This window comes from Physeter macrocephalus, chromosome 18 (genome assembly GCF_002837175.3).
Source record: "Physeter macrocephalus isolate SW-GA chromosome 18, ASM283717v5, whole genome shotgun sequence".
Lineage (NCBI taxonomy): Eukaryota > Metazoa > Chordata > Mammalia > Artiodactyla > Physeteridae > Physeter > Physeter macrocephalus.
In genome coordinates, this window is record NC_041231.1 from 36,191,365 (window position 1) to 36,204,979 (window position 13,615).

Here is a 13,615-nt window from a genome sequence, read left to right on the forward strand (position 1 = left end):
AATGAAGGTACAGATCTCTGTCAGCAGATTGCCTGAGTGAACTGTAAGCCTGCATCAGAGTTTTAATTAATACTTGCTCGGCTAGTCACATAACCCCTCAGAACCCCAGTTTACCTGAAAAGAAATATACAATGATGTCTACCTACTAGATTCAATGAAGTAATATTTGCAAATACTTGCTTGGCACATCATCTGACACAAAGTAAGTGCTCAATAAATGTTAGTCACCGTTACCATTATGTTCTAACAATTTGATAATACCTTATTATGAACGGTGTCATTCCAAGAATAATTCATTCCCTGGTCGTTGGACTGCGAAGGAGGAGTCCAGGATTCACTGCTTCAGTCTTGAAGAGCTTTAAAGCAATGAGGCTCTAGAGCAGGCTTCACAATCCCAGTCAAGGGCCTGCGCGACGTCTTTTACTCTGGGAGGCGGTACAGGAGGACCCACGCAGAGCCGGGCTCCCAGGGTCACATGGGCCGCGGCCCCGCCCCGGCCGAGCCCGTCCCCCGCGGCTGCGGCAGCTGCGGCTGCGTCTGCGCGGAGCCGAGGTCGCTCTGTGGCGCGGTCCGCAGTGGAGGCGGCGCAAACAGCCAGGGGCCGGCGGATGGCTCTGCGGGGCCTGGCAGGCTCGGGGCCCGGCTCCCGCGGGCCGTTGGATGAGGCGGGGGCAGCGGATGAGGAACGCGAGGCGCCGGCCGTGGTGGCGGCGGGAGACGCGCCAGAGGACGTTGAAGAGGACGAGGGCCGCAGCCGGGGCCTGCTGCGCTGGGACGGCTTCTCAGCCTGGCTGCATTGCGTGTGTGTGGTGGGCTTCGACCTGGAGCTGGGCCAAGCCGTGGAGGTGAGGCCCGGCCGCACCTGGGCCCCGCGCCCCGTCCCGGTCCCCGCGCTGGGGCAGCCCCAGCAGAGCTTGTGGCCAGCGGGCCGACCGGCCTGGACCCTGTTCGCTGTGCATCCGGGCGTGGCCGGCAGCTCCTCCGCCGTCTGCCGGGCTGCGGTCCAGAGGCAGTTCCCGTGGGAGGATCGTGGGCTGTGGCTAAGGGTGAAAAGTTCTCTCTAGGCCCCTCCTAAATACTAGCTGATGGCCCTGTTTTCTTGTCTTTTTTTTAACCCGGTGTCACAGGAATAACTAGAATGGTTAGCGGCACCCGGAGAAGACTGCAGGCAGGATGTTTGGGACTTTTTCAAGAAGCAAACAATGCCCCTGACATATGGTGAACTATAATAGCCAGACCTCACACAACCAACTTTTTTTAGACTCATGGATTGTTTTGGTCATTTGCAGCGACTCTCAGAGCATTCCATTCAGCCTGAGCCGAAATGCTTGTCTCAGCAGGGGTTTTCTCCTTTTCCTCCTTTCGTTCCTCATCTCTGTTATTTCTTGATGTTGCTTCTGAGACGGCCTGAAAGCTAATAGCAAGATGAACATAAGGAAAATCGTTCGCTTGTGAATTTGTCAAGTTTTCCATTTTTATAGCGCATTGTTGAAAGGCCTTGTAATCTTGACATTATTTAGGGTTCCTTTTGTAGCGTAAGAGATTGCTTGTCTTTATGTAGCCAAGAAAAACGTAGTCAGAGTCAGAAGGACCTATGTTGAGAAGATTTTTTTTGTTTGTTTTGGTGGCAATGACAGATTTTAATGAATCATCTCATTCTGACTTTAGTGGCATGAGTGGGCTATGAAAATTGGCCAGGGAGGTATTTCTTAGTGCGGAGTGTGTATTAGCCTGTCTTCTCTGTGTTTTATCATTACACAGCTCAATACACTTTTAAGTTTCCACTAAGATTTAGGCATTATCTTGGTTGCTGGGCAGACGTATAGAAAGATATACTCTAACCTATATTTATAGAGTAAGACTACAATTTAGAGGAGAACCAAGAATTAATCACACCAGCAGCTAGGGCTAAATGCAGTGCCTGGCACGTGACAGTGTTCAATAAAAAATTGATAGGGTGAGTGAATACATGAACAGTACTTTGAGATGGAAACAACAGTTCCCAAAGACTGTGAAGTAGAGATTTATGTCATCTATCATTTACACTGACATATTAACCTGAAGCTATATGTATAGCAAAATACGATTTAATCAGAAAGCATAGGATTGAGTTGTTGTAGTCGATTACATTTTTGAATAAAGGAGATCCTTTTGGACTCTGACCATTTGGGCATTCTTTATAACGTGTATGTTTTTTTCTGACCTAATAAACAATATTTAGCAAGTACTGAGGTGCTACAAAAATGTGAATCACTGAGACTGTTTTGAATTTCATTTCCCATAGTATATGCTATTGCACAGAGTTTTCTTTAGGTCTTTGGTTCTTCACATTTTTAAAAGGTCCAGAATGCAGATAAGTTATGAACTTCATGAACTCTCTCCCTTAGGAAAATGGTAATACAAAATCATGTATATGCTTCCATTGACTATCTGGGGGTCATTTATGGACTTTCTGTTGCATTGTCCTCAGGTTAAGAATCACTGATTTTAGAAAGTGCAGGGTGAGGGTGGGGAAGATTCCCTAATAAAGGATCCCAAGAAAGATAAACACATTGAGAGGCAACACAATTTAATTTTGTTTTGTTTTCCTGAGAAATGTAGAATATTGCCACTTTTAAAATGAAGAAAAAGGAATACAAATTAATAATTAATATAACAAAATAGTTGAAAATATATTTCACTTTTGTAATATGGCCATATCCAGGCCAAAAATGGACAGGAGGGGTGGCTGTAATGGGGCAAGAAGGTAAGTATAGAATTGTGTTGGAGAAATGACATAATAGCCCCACCCTCCTTCCTATAATGCACAACCATAGGGATTCAGAAAGGAAGTTAATTAAATAGGTTAAAAACTAAGTTTGGACAGTATATCCTCCAACTCAGTTTTGTTATCAGAAATGCAGTCATTTAGCCTTAGGCTTGAGAGAGACTTAAGAAGTCAGTTCTGCCATGATAGAAAGTACCAGTTGCAAATTTAAAATGCATAAACAATACCACTTATTTAAGCTTAAATCCCTACTAAAGAGATAATGTAGAATATTGACCAAGAACTCAGACCCTAGAGCTAGACTGCCTAGGCTTGAATCTGTGTGACTTGGGGTACGTTACTTAGCTCATCTGAGCCTCACACTCCTCTGTGACAGGATAACAGTGCATATGTCATGGCACTGTTGTGAGGGTTCGGTAAGTTAATGTTGATAAAGCATTCGGAACAGTGCCTTGGACTCAGTAAGACCTAGGTAAGTCTGTATTTGGGAAGCACTGAAATTCTCTTTTTCATTTTCAATGAAGAGAACCCCTAACTTTTGCTTTGTGAAGATGAGGCCTTTGGACCTTAGTTCTCTCGCTAGAAAAATGAAGTTGAAGTACTAGAATCAGTATTCTTTTTAAAGTAGGGGAACTTTTTTTCTGGGTAGATGAAAATCAGATGTACCTCAGTGGCTAATCTGGTTGAAATGGGGCCTGTGTGTATATATTTGGTTGTGGACGACAGAAACTAAGCTATAGCTGAAGGAGAAAAGGCACGTTTGCTGTAAGGCCACAGAGGTGTTTCAAGATGTCCAAGGTACAAACCTAGAGGGACTTCCAGAAAATGTCTAGAGCTCAGAACCAGGGAAGTCTCAAACATGTTTATGGTCTTGTTTTATGGATTTTGTTCATGCTTCATGCTCTCCTTTAAACTAGCGTCTCTGCTTCTGTGATCTTTATGGCGAAGTTGCCCTTTTCAGCCACTTCAGTGAAGAGAGTGAATGTCATTCTCATTCCAAACACCAGAGGAAGGTACTCAGGCCTGGTTTGGAGCAGATTCTCGCTCTCCTATAATCAGCTGAAGACCTGAGTGGTTGGAGGAGTGGTCTGTGTTGCATAAAATGTCTGCTGGGAACCCTGCCCTAGAAGAAGGGGACAGTGAAGGGGGTCTTTTGAGCTGGGAAGAGACTGCAAAAGGTGTTAACTACAGGAGGTGTGCTCACCTTCTTTCTTTTCCCCTGAGATGGCTCTGGCATCACCACAGTGACACTAAGGGTCCTCTGGAACAAGGTTTGAAATCCTCTGAATTTTATATACTCTATGTCACTTCCAGCTCTGTGAAATTACCTGATTTTATAATAAAGCCTTAATTAATTATCTGAATCCAGAATTGCCTCATTCCAGTTTTTTTTTTCTCATTGAGTAATAATATGTTCATTGTTGAAAACTTGGCAAGAAAGGGAATTATAAACACTAGTAAACATCACTCATAATTATATTAAGAGATTAATACTTGGCATTTTTGTTAATGCTTTTTGTCTTTATATAATTTTATATCTGTCAAGGATTAGTTTGATTGTTAAGAACAGAAATCTGCTCAAATAAATTTAAGTGAAGAGAAATTGATTGTAAGGAATCCTTTGGAACCAGTTGCAGGAAGCAGGGTTGAACCTCATGGGATTTGGAAAGCCCCAGGCTTTTGCCTTTGTCTCTGTGGAGCTGTGTGGTCTTTTGTCTCTGCTTCTCTTTGCATGTCTGTTCTATTCTCTGTGCTGAGGCTGGTTTCCTCTGCAAGGGTCTCAATTTCTGCTCCCCCATTTCACTTGACTTTCGGTTTCCACGGTACTGATATTAGCCAAACTTCTACTTTTGTATTCTGGAACCAGGCAGAAGCTTAATTCAAATACTAGAGTATCTGATTGGTTCAGCATGGGTCAGGTGCTCCCTTTTGTTCAGTCAGTTGCGGTAAGGAGACTGTGTCAGTAACTGTAGTGGCCACTTAGGCTCACGCCTGCAAAAGGAGGGGACGCTTGAAAGCATGGTCTGGGCAGCAGTCCCCCAAATAGGTCTGCTGTAAGAGTCTGCCATTACTGATGAGCATTCTCATAAACAATTTGCCATATCGTTAAAGAGTCCTCATAAATATTTTTTTATGGACCGTAATTTATTTAACCATTTTCCCTTATTTGGATATTTAGTAGTTTCTTTTTCTCTTCATAGTGTGAAGAGTTGTTTGCCACCTGTACACAATTCCTTAGAGATGGTCTTCATTTTTTGAGGGCCTTTAAATCATGTGAACTCACGGAACTCACAGAACATCATGGGAGGTGACACATCTGTAATTTGAGATTACCTCTTGAACCTCTCCACCCCCCACTCCAATTTTAGAAGAATCGAGAAATCATTGGTGGCTTTCCCCCTGTTGAAGGCTATGACCTATATCAACTTTTTGGACAGAATATCAATCTAGTGAAAAGAGTACCAGCTTTGGGGTGTTGAACATATGCTAATTGTCTGATTTTTGACCAGTTTCTTCAGTTCTCTGAGTCTCATTTTCCTCAATTATAAAATGGCAAAATAATATCCTGAGTGTTGTTGGAGGTACTAAGTGAGATAAAGCATGTAAAAATTAATATCTGTCATTTAATGCATGCCCAATATGTTAGCCCCCCTTTTAAAAAATATTTTTTAAATTTTGTTTTTTTATTTTTGGCTGCCCTGGGTCTTCGTTGCTGCGCGCGGGCTTTCTCTAGTTGCGGCGAGTGGGGGCTACTCTTTGTTGCGGTGCGCAGGCTTCTCATTGCAGTGACTTCTCTTGTTGTGGAGCACTGGCTCTAGGAGTTTGGGCTTCAGTAATTGTGACACACGGGCTTAGTAGTTGTGGCACGTGGGCTCAGTAGTTGTGGCTCGCGGGCTCTAGAGCACAGGCTCAGTAGTTGTGGCGCACAGGCTTAATTGCTCCATGGCATGTGAAAGCTTCCCGGACCAGGTATTGAACCCGGGCCCCCTGCATTGGCAGGCGGATTCTTAACCACTGTGTCACCAGGGAAGTCCCTAGCCCCTTTTTTTTATAATTAGTGTCCTTGCACATTCAATAATCAGTGTGGGACTATCTTGGCTATTCCCTCACTCCTAATATTTTGCCTTAAATTTATTTTTAAAAATACACAGCTTTGGATGTGAATCATCCAAGCTAAACTTGTGTCAGTCACAAGTACTTAAAGCACTTTCTGGGAATCAAGTTTATTAGGTTTCACTTCGCTGATAATCTACTCTTTGTTGCGGTGCGCAGGCTTCTCATTGCAGTGACTTCTCTTGTTGTGGAGCACTGGCTCTAGGAGTTTGGGCTTCAGTAATTGTGACACACGGGCTTAGTAGTTGTGGCACGTGGGCTCAGTAGTTGTGGCTCGCGGGCTCTAGAGCACAGGCTCAGTAGTTGTGGCGCACAGGCTTAATTGCTCCATGGCATGTGAAAGCTTCCCGGACCAGGTATTGAACCCGGGCCCCCTGCATTGGCAGGCGGATTCTTAACCACTGTGTCACCAGGGAAGTCCCTAGCCCCTTTTTTTTATAATTAGTGTCCTTGCACATTCAATAATCAGTGTGGGACTATCTTGGCTATTCCCTCACTCCTAATATTTTGCCTTAAATTTATTTTTAAAAATACACAGCTTTGGATGTGAATCATCCAAGCTAAACTTGTGTCAGTCACAAGTACTTAAAGCACTTTCTGGGAATCAAGTTTATTAGGTTTCACTTCGCTGATAATCTATGACATAGCCTATTTGTATGTACATATATGTGTACATACATATATGTATATGTACATAGTTTGTATTTCACCTCTTTGGTGAAAAGAATTTCAGGCCAGTTAAATTATCTATAAAAAGCAGGACAATTTATAATCATTTCATTGCTGATCCCCCCCTACTTTTTTTCTAACAAATTGAAGATAAAGCCGTGCTTTTGGGTGAAGGCAAACTTATGCCGTTTTTAAAAGAGCAGGTAGCAGCATTGACTCCCCTTTTTTTCCCACTTCTGTTTTTCTGTTGAGTCACTGCCTATTTATTCCCCCTTATCCCCTAACAGGGTGGAACCTGGAGTATTCAGCACAGTTTTCTTTATCTTAGAAAAGTTTCTGTTTATTTTTCTGAGAAGGATAAAGGCAGTTGTGTGAAAGGTTTTCGTGTTTCTTCCTCTCTTCTGGGTGACCCATAGCCTCAGTATTTGATCCTCAGCATGTTCACTGTTTTAACCGAAACGGGTGTGTATAATTGCATGCTGCTATACTGTCTCATTGAACCATCTATTCAGATATTTACTGGGCAACTACCATATCCAGACAATGGTATGTTCTGGAGATAAAGCCTTGATTATCCCTTCCTTCATTGAGTTTTCAGTCTAGCATGGAAGGTAGACCATTCAACAGTGAATGTTAGGATAGGATTTGCAGGGTACTAATAATGGCCTTTAAATTTCCTTGTGAAATAGTAGCACTTCGTGGTAGCTTGATGTAGTTCTATGATTTGAGGTTTAAAACCTTAGTGACCTCCTGAGCTTCTTATTTACTTCCTTGGTGTTACTAATCTCTGATTCAGTTATGAAATTATATAATCTGGAGATAATCTGGGACGTTCTCCTGTCTAGTTAGTTCTTTCACAAGTACTTTATGTTTTTGTACTTACTGTGATGAATGATGTGAAACATGGAAAACCGTACCTAAACTTTACTTTTTTTTGAGAAATGCTTTGCCGTCCATTCCATTTTCAAACTGATCAAGTTTTCTAGTAGCGTAATTTAACTTCAGTCTTGAGCAAGCGGGAATCTTAGACTTGAGGATACTGTGATTTCAGGCCATTTTTTCCACTTTTTCTTTTTTTGTGCGGTATGCGGGCCTCTCACTGCTGTGGCCTCTCCCGTTCCGGAGCACAGGCTCTGGACGCGCAGGCCCAGCGGCCATGGCTCACGGGCCCAGGGATCCTCCCGGACCAGGGCACGAACCCGTGTCCCCTGCATTGGCAGGCAGACTGTCAACCACTGCGCCACCAGGGAAGCCCTCCACTTTTTAAAGTAAGTAACATTTTCATTGAAGTGTTAACACACATGTAGAAAAGTGCACAAATCCTAAATCTGTATTTTGGTGAATTTTCAAAAAGTGAATATACCGTGTCAACTACCATAGAGGTCAACAAGCAATATTATTACTGCCCCCAAATTTCCCTTAAATCCTTTTTCAGTCACAACCCATTCTCCTTTCCCCTCCAGCTCCTGGCAACCACTTATCTACTTTGTCTCTGTGGATTCTCCTTTTCTGTATATTTCATATGAATGGAATCATACAACATGTGGCCTTTTGTGTCTGGCTTCTTTCACTTAGTATGTTTTCAAGATTCATCCATGTTGTAGTATGTATTGGTACTTCATTCCTTTATATGGTTGAGTTTTACATCATTATATGGATACATCACTTTTTAAAAATAAGTTTATTTATTTATTTATTTTTGGCTGTGTTGGATCTTTGTTGCTTCGCGTGGGCTTTCTCTAGTTGTGGCGAGTGGGGGCTGCACGAACCCGTGTCCCCTGCATTGGCAGGCAGACTGTCAACCACTGCGCCACCAGGGAAGCCCTCCACTTTTTAAAGTAAGTAACATTTTCATTGAAGTGTTAACACACATGTAGAAAAGTGCACAAATCCTAAATCTGTATTTTGGTGAATTTTCAAAAAGTGAATATACCGTGTCAACTACCATAGAGGTCAACAAGCAATATTATTACTGCCCCCAAATTTCCCTTAAATCCTTTTTCAGTCACAACCCATTCTCCTTTCCCCTCCAGCTCCTGGCAACCACTTATCTACTTTGTCTCTGTGGATTCTCCTTTTCTGTATATTTCATATGAATGGAATCATACAACATGTGGCCTTTTGTGTCTGGCTTCTTTCACTTAGTATGTTTTCAAGATTCATCCATGTTGTAGTATGTATTGGTACTTCATTCCTTTATATGGTTGAGTTTTACATCATTATATGGATACATCACTTTTTAAAAATAAGTTTATTTATTTATTTATTTTTGGCTGTGTTGGATCTTTGTTGCTTCGCGTGGGCTTTCTCTAGTTGTGGCGAGTGGGGGCTACTCTTTGTTGAGGTGCACGGGCTTCTCATTGTGGTGGCTTCTCTTGTGGAGCACAGGCTCTAGGCGTGTGGGCTCAGTAGTTGTGGTGCATGGGCTTAGTTGCTCCACAGCATGTGGGATCTTCCCAGACCAGGACTTGAACCAGTGTCCCCTGCCTTAGCAGGCGGATTCTTAACCACTGCGCCACCAGAGAAGTCCGGATACATCACATTTTGTTTATCCATTCATCATTTGATGGAAATTTGGATTGTTTCCAGTTTTTGGCTATGATGAATAATGCTGTTATGAACGTTTGTGTACAAGTTTTTGTGTGGATGTATGCTTTTCACTTCTCTTGGATGTACACCTAGGAGTGGAATTGCTGGGACATATGGTAACTCCATGTTTAATTTTTTTTTTTTTTGGCTGCTTTGGGTCGTTGTTGCTGTGCACAGGCTTTCTCTAGTTGCGGCGAGCCGGGGATACTCTTCGTTGGGGATACTCTTCGTTGCGGTGCGTGGGCTTCTCATTGTGGTGGCTTCTCTTATTGTGGAGCGCGGGCTCTAGACTCGCAGGCTTCAGTAGTTGCAGGATGAGGGCTCAGTAGTTGTGGTGCACGGGCTCTAGAAAGCAGGCTCAGTAGTTGTGGCGCACGGGCTTAGTTGTTCCATAGTATGTGGGACCTTCCTGGACCAGGGATTGAACCCGTGTCCCCTGCATTGGCAGGCGGATTCTTAACCACTTTGCCACCAGGGAAGTCCTCTATGTTTAATTTTATGAGAAGCTACTAAATGGTTTTCCAATGTGACTTCATTTTCACATTTCATCAGTAATGTATGAGGCTCCTAATTTCTCCGTATCCTTGCTACCACTTTGTCCTTTTGATTACAGCCATCCTAGAGGTATGAGGTGGTATCTTACTGTAATTTTATTTGTTTTTCCCTAATAACTAATGACATTGAGAGTCTTTTCATGTGCTTATTGCCCTCTTGTATATCTTTTTTGGAGAAATTTCAAATCAAATCCTTTGCCCATTTAAAAATTGGGTTATTTGACTTTTTATTGTTGAATTATAAGAGTTTTTATAGATCCTTTACTCTAGACCCTTATCAGATATACGATTTGCAGATACTTTCTCCCATTCTGCAGTTCGTCTTCACTTTCTTGGTAGTGTTCTTTGAAGTGCAAAAGCTTTAAATTTTGATGAAGTCCAATTTATTTATGGTTGCTTGTGTTTTTGGTTTCATAGCTTAGAAACCATTGTCTAATTCACAGTCATAAAGATTTATTCCGATATTTTCTTCTAAGAGTTTTATAGTTTTAGCTTTTACACTTAGGTCTTTGATCCACTTTGGGTTACTTTTTGAATATGATGTGAAGTAGAGGTGTTACTTTTTTAGAAACCTTATTTTGAGATAATTTTAGAGTTACGAAAGTAATTGATTCAGCTTCCTTTAATGTTAACATTTTATATAAACATAGTACAATTATCAAATCTAAGAATATAACATTGGCATGATGCTGTGTACTGAGCAACAGAGTTTATTCAATTTCACTAGTTTTTCTATTAGTGTCCTTTTTTTCAGGATCCAGTCCAGGTTCCTGCATTGCATACAGTTGTCATAACTCCCTCTCCAATCTGTGGAAGTTCCTCAGTCTTTTCTTATATTTCATGACTTTGACACTTTGGAAGAATATTGGTCAGATATTTTGTAGTATGTCTCTCAATTTGGGTTTTTCTGGTATGTTCCTATGATTAGTCTGGGGTTATGCATTGTTGGGAAGAATACCCCAGACGTGATGTGCCCTTCTTGGTGCATCATATCAAAGAGTACATGGTGTTAAAATGTCTTATTATTGGTGATTTTAACCTTGATCACTTGGTTAAAATGATGTCTGCCAGATTTATCCACTGTGAATTTACTGTTTTTCTCTTCATAATTAATAAATATTTATTTTGTGGGAGATACTTTGAGACTGTGCAGTATCTTGTTTCTCAAATTTGCTTGCTAATTTCAGCATCCAAAAGTGGATCTTTCCTGTAGTAACTATTATTACTCTGGTGTTCTAATAGTGATTTGCTCTTTTCCTTATTCCTTCTACATTTATTACTTGGAATTCTTTTTTTTTTAAATACAGTATTTCAGTTTCATTTTTATTATTTTTATTTTAAAATATTTATTTATTTTTGGCTGCATTGGGTCTTCATTGCTGTGTGCAGGCTTTCTCTAGTTGTGGTGAGCAGGGGCTACTCTTCGTTGCACGGGCTTCTTATCGCGGTGGCTTCTCTTCCTGCAGAGCACGGGCTCTCTAAGCGCGTGGGCTTCAGTAGTTGTGGCACGCAGGCCCAGTAGTTGTGGCTCATGGGATTAGTTGCTCCGCAGCATGTCGGATCTTCCTTGACCAGGGCTTGAACCCACGTCCCCTGCGTTGGCAGGCGGATTCTTAACCACTGCACCAGCAGGGAAGTCCCCAAGGTTATGACGATGTTTGTTTGTGAGTTAATGTTTCTCTAGGAGATCAAGGCAAGGTTTCTTGGGAAATGTAGTCTCTGTCAGGCCTGGGACACCAGGCAGGGTCATGCAGTAGAGACAGATACCAAGTCACATGGCATCAGGTAGACACCCATTCACACACAACTTGAGTGCATGGCAGGCATGGATTTTTCCCATGTCCAAATGACACTGGCAGTAAGTTAGCTGGTATTTCTAATTTTCATCCTCCTGGGACCATGATTATTTTCATACTGAGTTGGGAATGCTAGAGAGATGTAGATGTATGCAGAGAGATGTACCTTTGAATAGACCCATTTAAAACATTTTGTAATACTCTTTTCCAGTATATATATTAATATTTTTCTGAGACACATTTTTTCTATTGTAACATGATGTGAAATATGACATCATTTTTAGGCCTTAATAATTATATCAAATAAAACTCACTTTTCTCTTGGGTTATTACCTGGCCACCTCTCCCTTATTTGCTGTAACATGGGAGATCTTAACATAGGTAACAAAACCACAGTGACATTAGTTGATGCTCTCTGTCCCCCTTTAATGCCACCCAGAATGCCAGTGGTTGGGGGAACAGAGATGCCTTTACTTGAGCTATGGAGAGAGGAAGCTTCAAGTGAGAGGCATCTCCAGGTCCTGGAGCTAATCCACAGTTGATTATTTCCCATATAGGTATCAGGAGCTAACTGACTAAAACTAAACTGATTGCCCAAACGTATATTTAAACTTTTTTTTTTAACAAAATAAAGTATGTACACAGGTAATAAGTCTAGTAACTGTGGCAATTTGTGCAGTTCCAGGTACTTGGTAGTAGTTACTTTTCTTTCTTTTGTTTTTGAAATAGGGAGTTGAGGTTTTTAAAGTTAAGTATGAATTTTTCTTTTTTATTTTATTTTTAAAAAATCTATTTTCATTTATTTATTTTTTTCTTTTGCCCGTGAAGCAATCAGGATCTTAGTTCCCTAACCAGGGATTGAACCTGTGCCCGTGCAGTGGAAGCATGGAGTCTTAACCACTGGACCATCAGGGAAGTCCCTGAATTTTTCTGATTTTTCTGATCTTAAGTACAGTGTGGCCATTTCAGTAGCTATAGTATATAAATATGCATTGTTTCTTTTTGAATATCATATTCCAAAATAAAATACTGAGGAGTTCTAACAGAGTACCTTAAAATGAAATTCTAGATACTATTTGACAGTCTAGTACAATCAGAGTTTTTACTTTACTTTTTTTTTTTAATTTTAATTTTATTTTTGGCTGCATTGGGTCTTCACTGCTGCGCACGGGCTTTTCTCTAGTTGTGATGAGCAGGGGCTACTCTTCATTGTGGTGCGTGGGCTTCTCATTGCGGTGGCTTCTCTTGTTGCAGAGCACGGGCTTTAGGCGTGTGGCTTCAGCAGTTGCAGCTCGTGGGCTTAGTAGTTGCGGCGTGTGGGCCCTAGAGCGCATGGGCTTCAGTAGTTGTGGCGCGTGGACTCAGTAGTTGTGGCTCACGGGCTCTAGAGCGCAGGATCGGTAGTTGTGGTGCATGGGCTTTGTTGCTCCATGGCATGAGGAGTCTTCCTGGACCAGGGATTGAACCTGTGTCCCCTGCATTGGCAAGTGGATTCTTGTGCCACCAGGGAAGTCCCACAGTCAGAGTTTTTAAAAGGCAGACTGTTTTTTTGTGGGGTTTTTTTTTGGGCTGCGCTATGCGGCTTGTGGGATCCTAGTTCCCTGACCAGGGATTGAACCCGGGCCCCCTGCACTGGAAGTGTGGAGTCCAAACCACTGGGCCACCACGGAATTCCCTGAAAGACAGACTTGATAGGTTCTGTAGTTTTTATATCCTTTTAACTTACTTAAATATATAGAGTGTATATAAGCCCCTTAAATACATGCATATACACACATATATATACACACACGTTATATATATATATTCAAGGTACTGATAATATATGGGTAAAGCATACCAACATTTTTTTTCTATACTGTCTTGCTAATATTTTAAACCTTAGGAAACCAATGTCCAGATGAACCATGGTTGATATCTTTATGTAATAAAAAATGGAATTTTGTATATTTGGTTTTGAGTTGGTATTTTAATTTGAGGAAATAAAAATTTGAAGGGCAGTTACATGAAAGTGAATTTAGAGTCTAAGATTAAGCTGTTACAGGCCACTAAACTTCTCAATATGTTTTAGACCAGCAAACTCCAGGTTAACATAGATGTAAAGAGATTTTCATGAATATGGCTAA

At 41.6% G+C, this 13,615-nt stretch overlaps 1 protein-coding gene across 4 annotated transcripts in view; it reads left to right on the top strand.

The window, feature by feature from the left end:
• The first annotated feature begins 517 nt into the window (after window positions 1–517).
• DENND6A (DENN domain containing 6A) overlaps window positions 518–13,615 on the top strand; it is a 56,130-nt gene continuing 43,032 nt past the window's right edge. For all 4 annotated transcript variants that reach the window (XM_028478586.2, XM_007119166.4, XM_028478589.2 and 1 more), the window contains exon 1: window positions 518–845. In XM_028478586.2, the coding sequence (XP_028334387.1) occupies window positions 609–845 (237 nt within the window). In that variant the 5' untranslated portion in view covers window positions 518–608. The remainder of the gene's footprint in view (window positions 846–13,615) is intronic.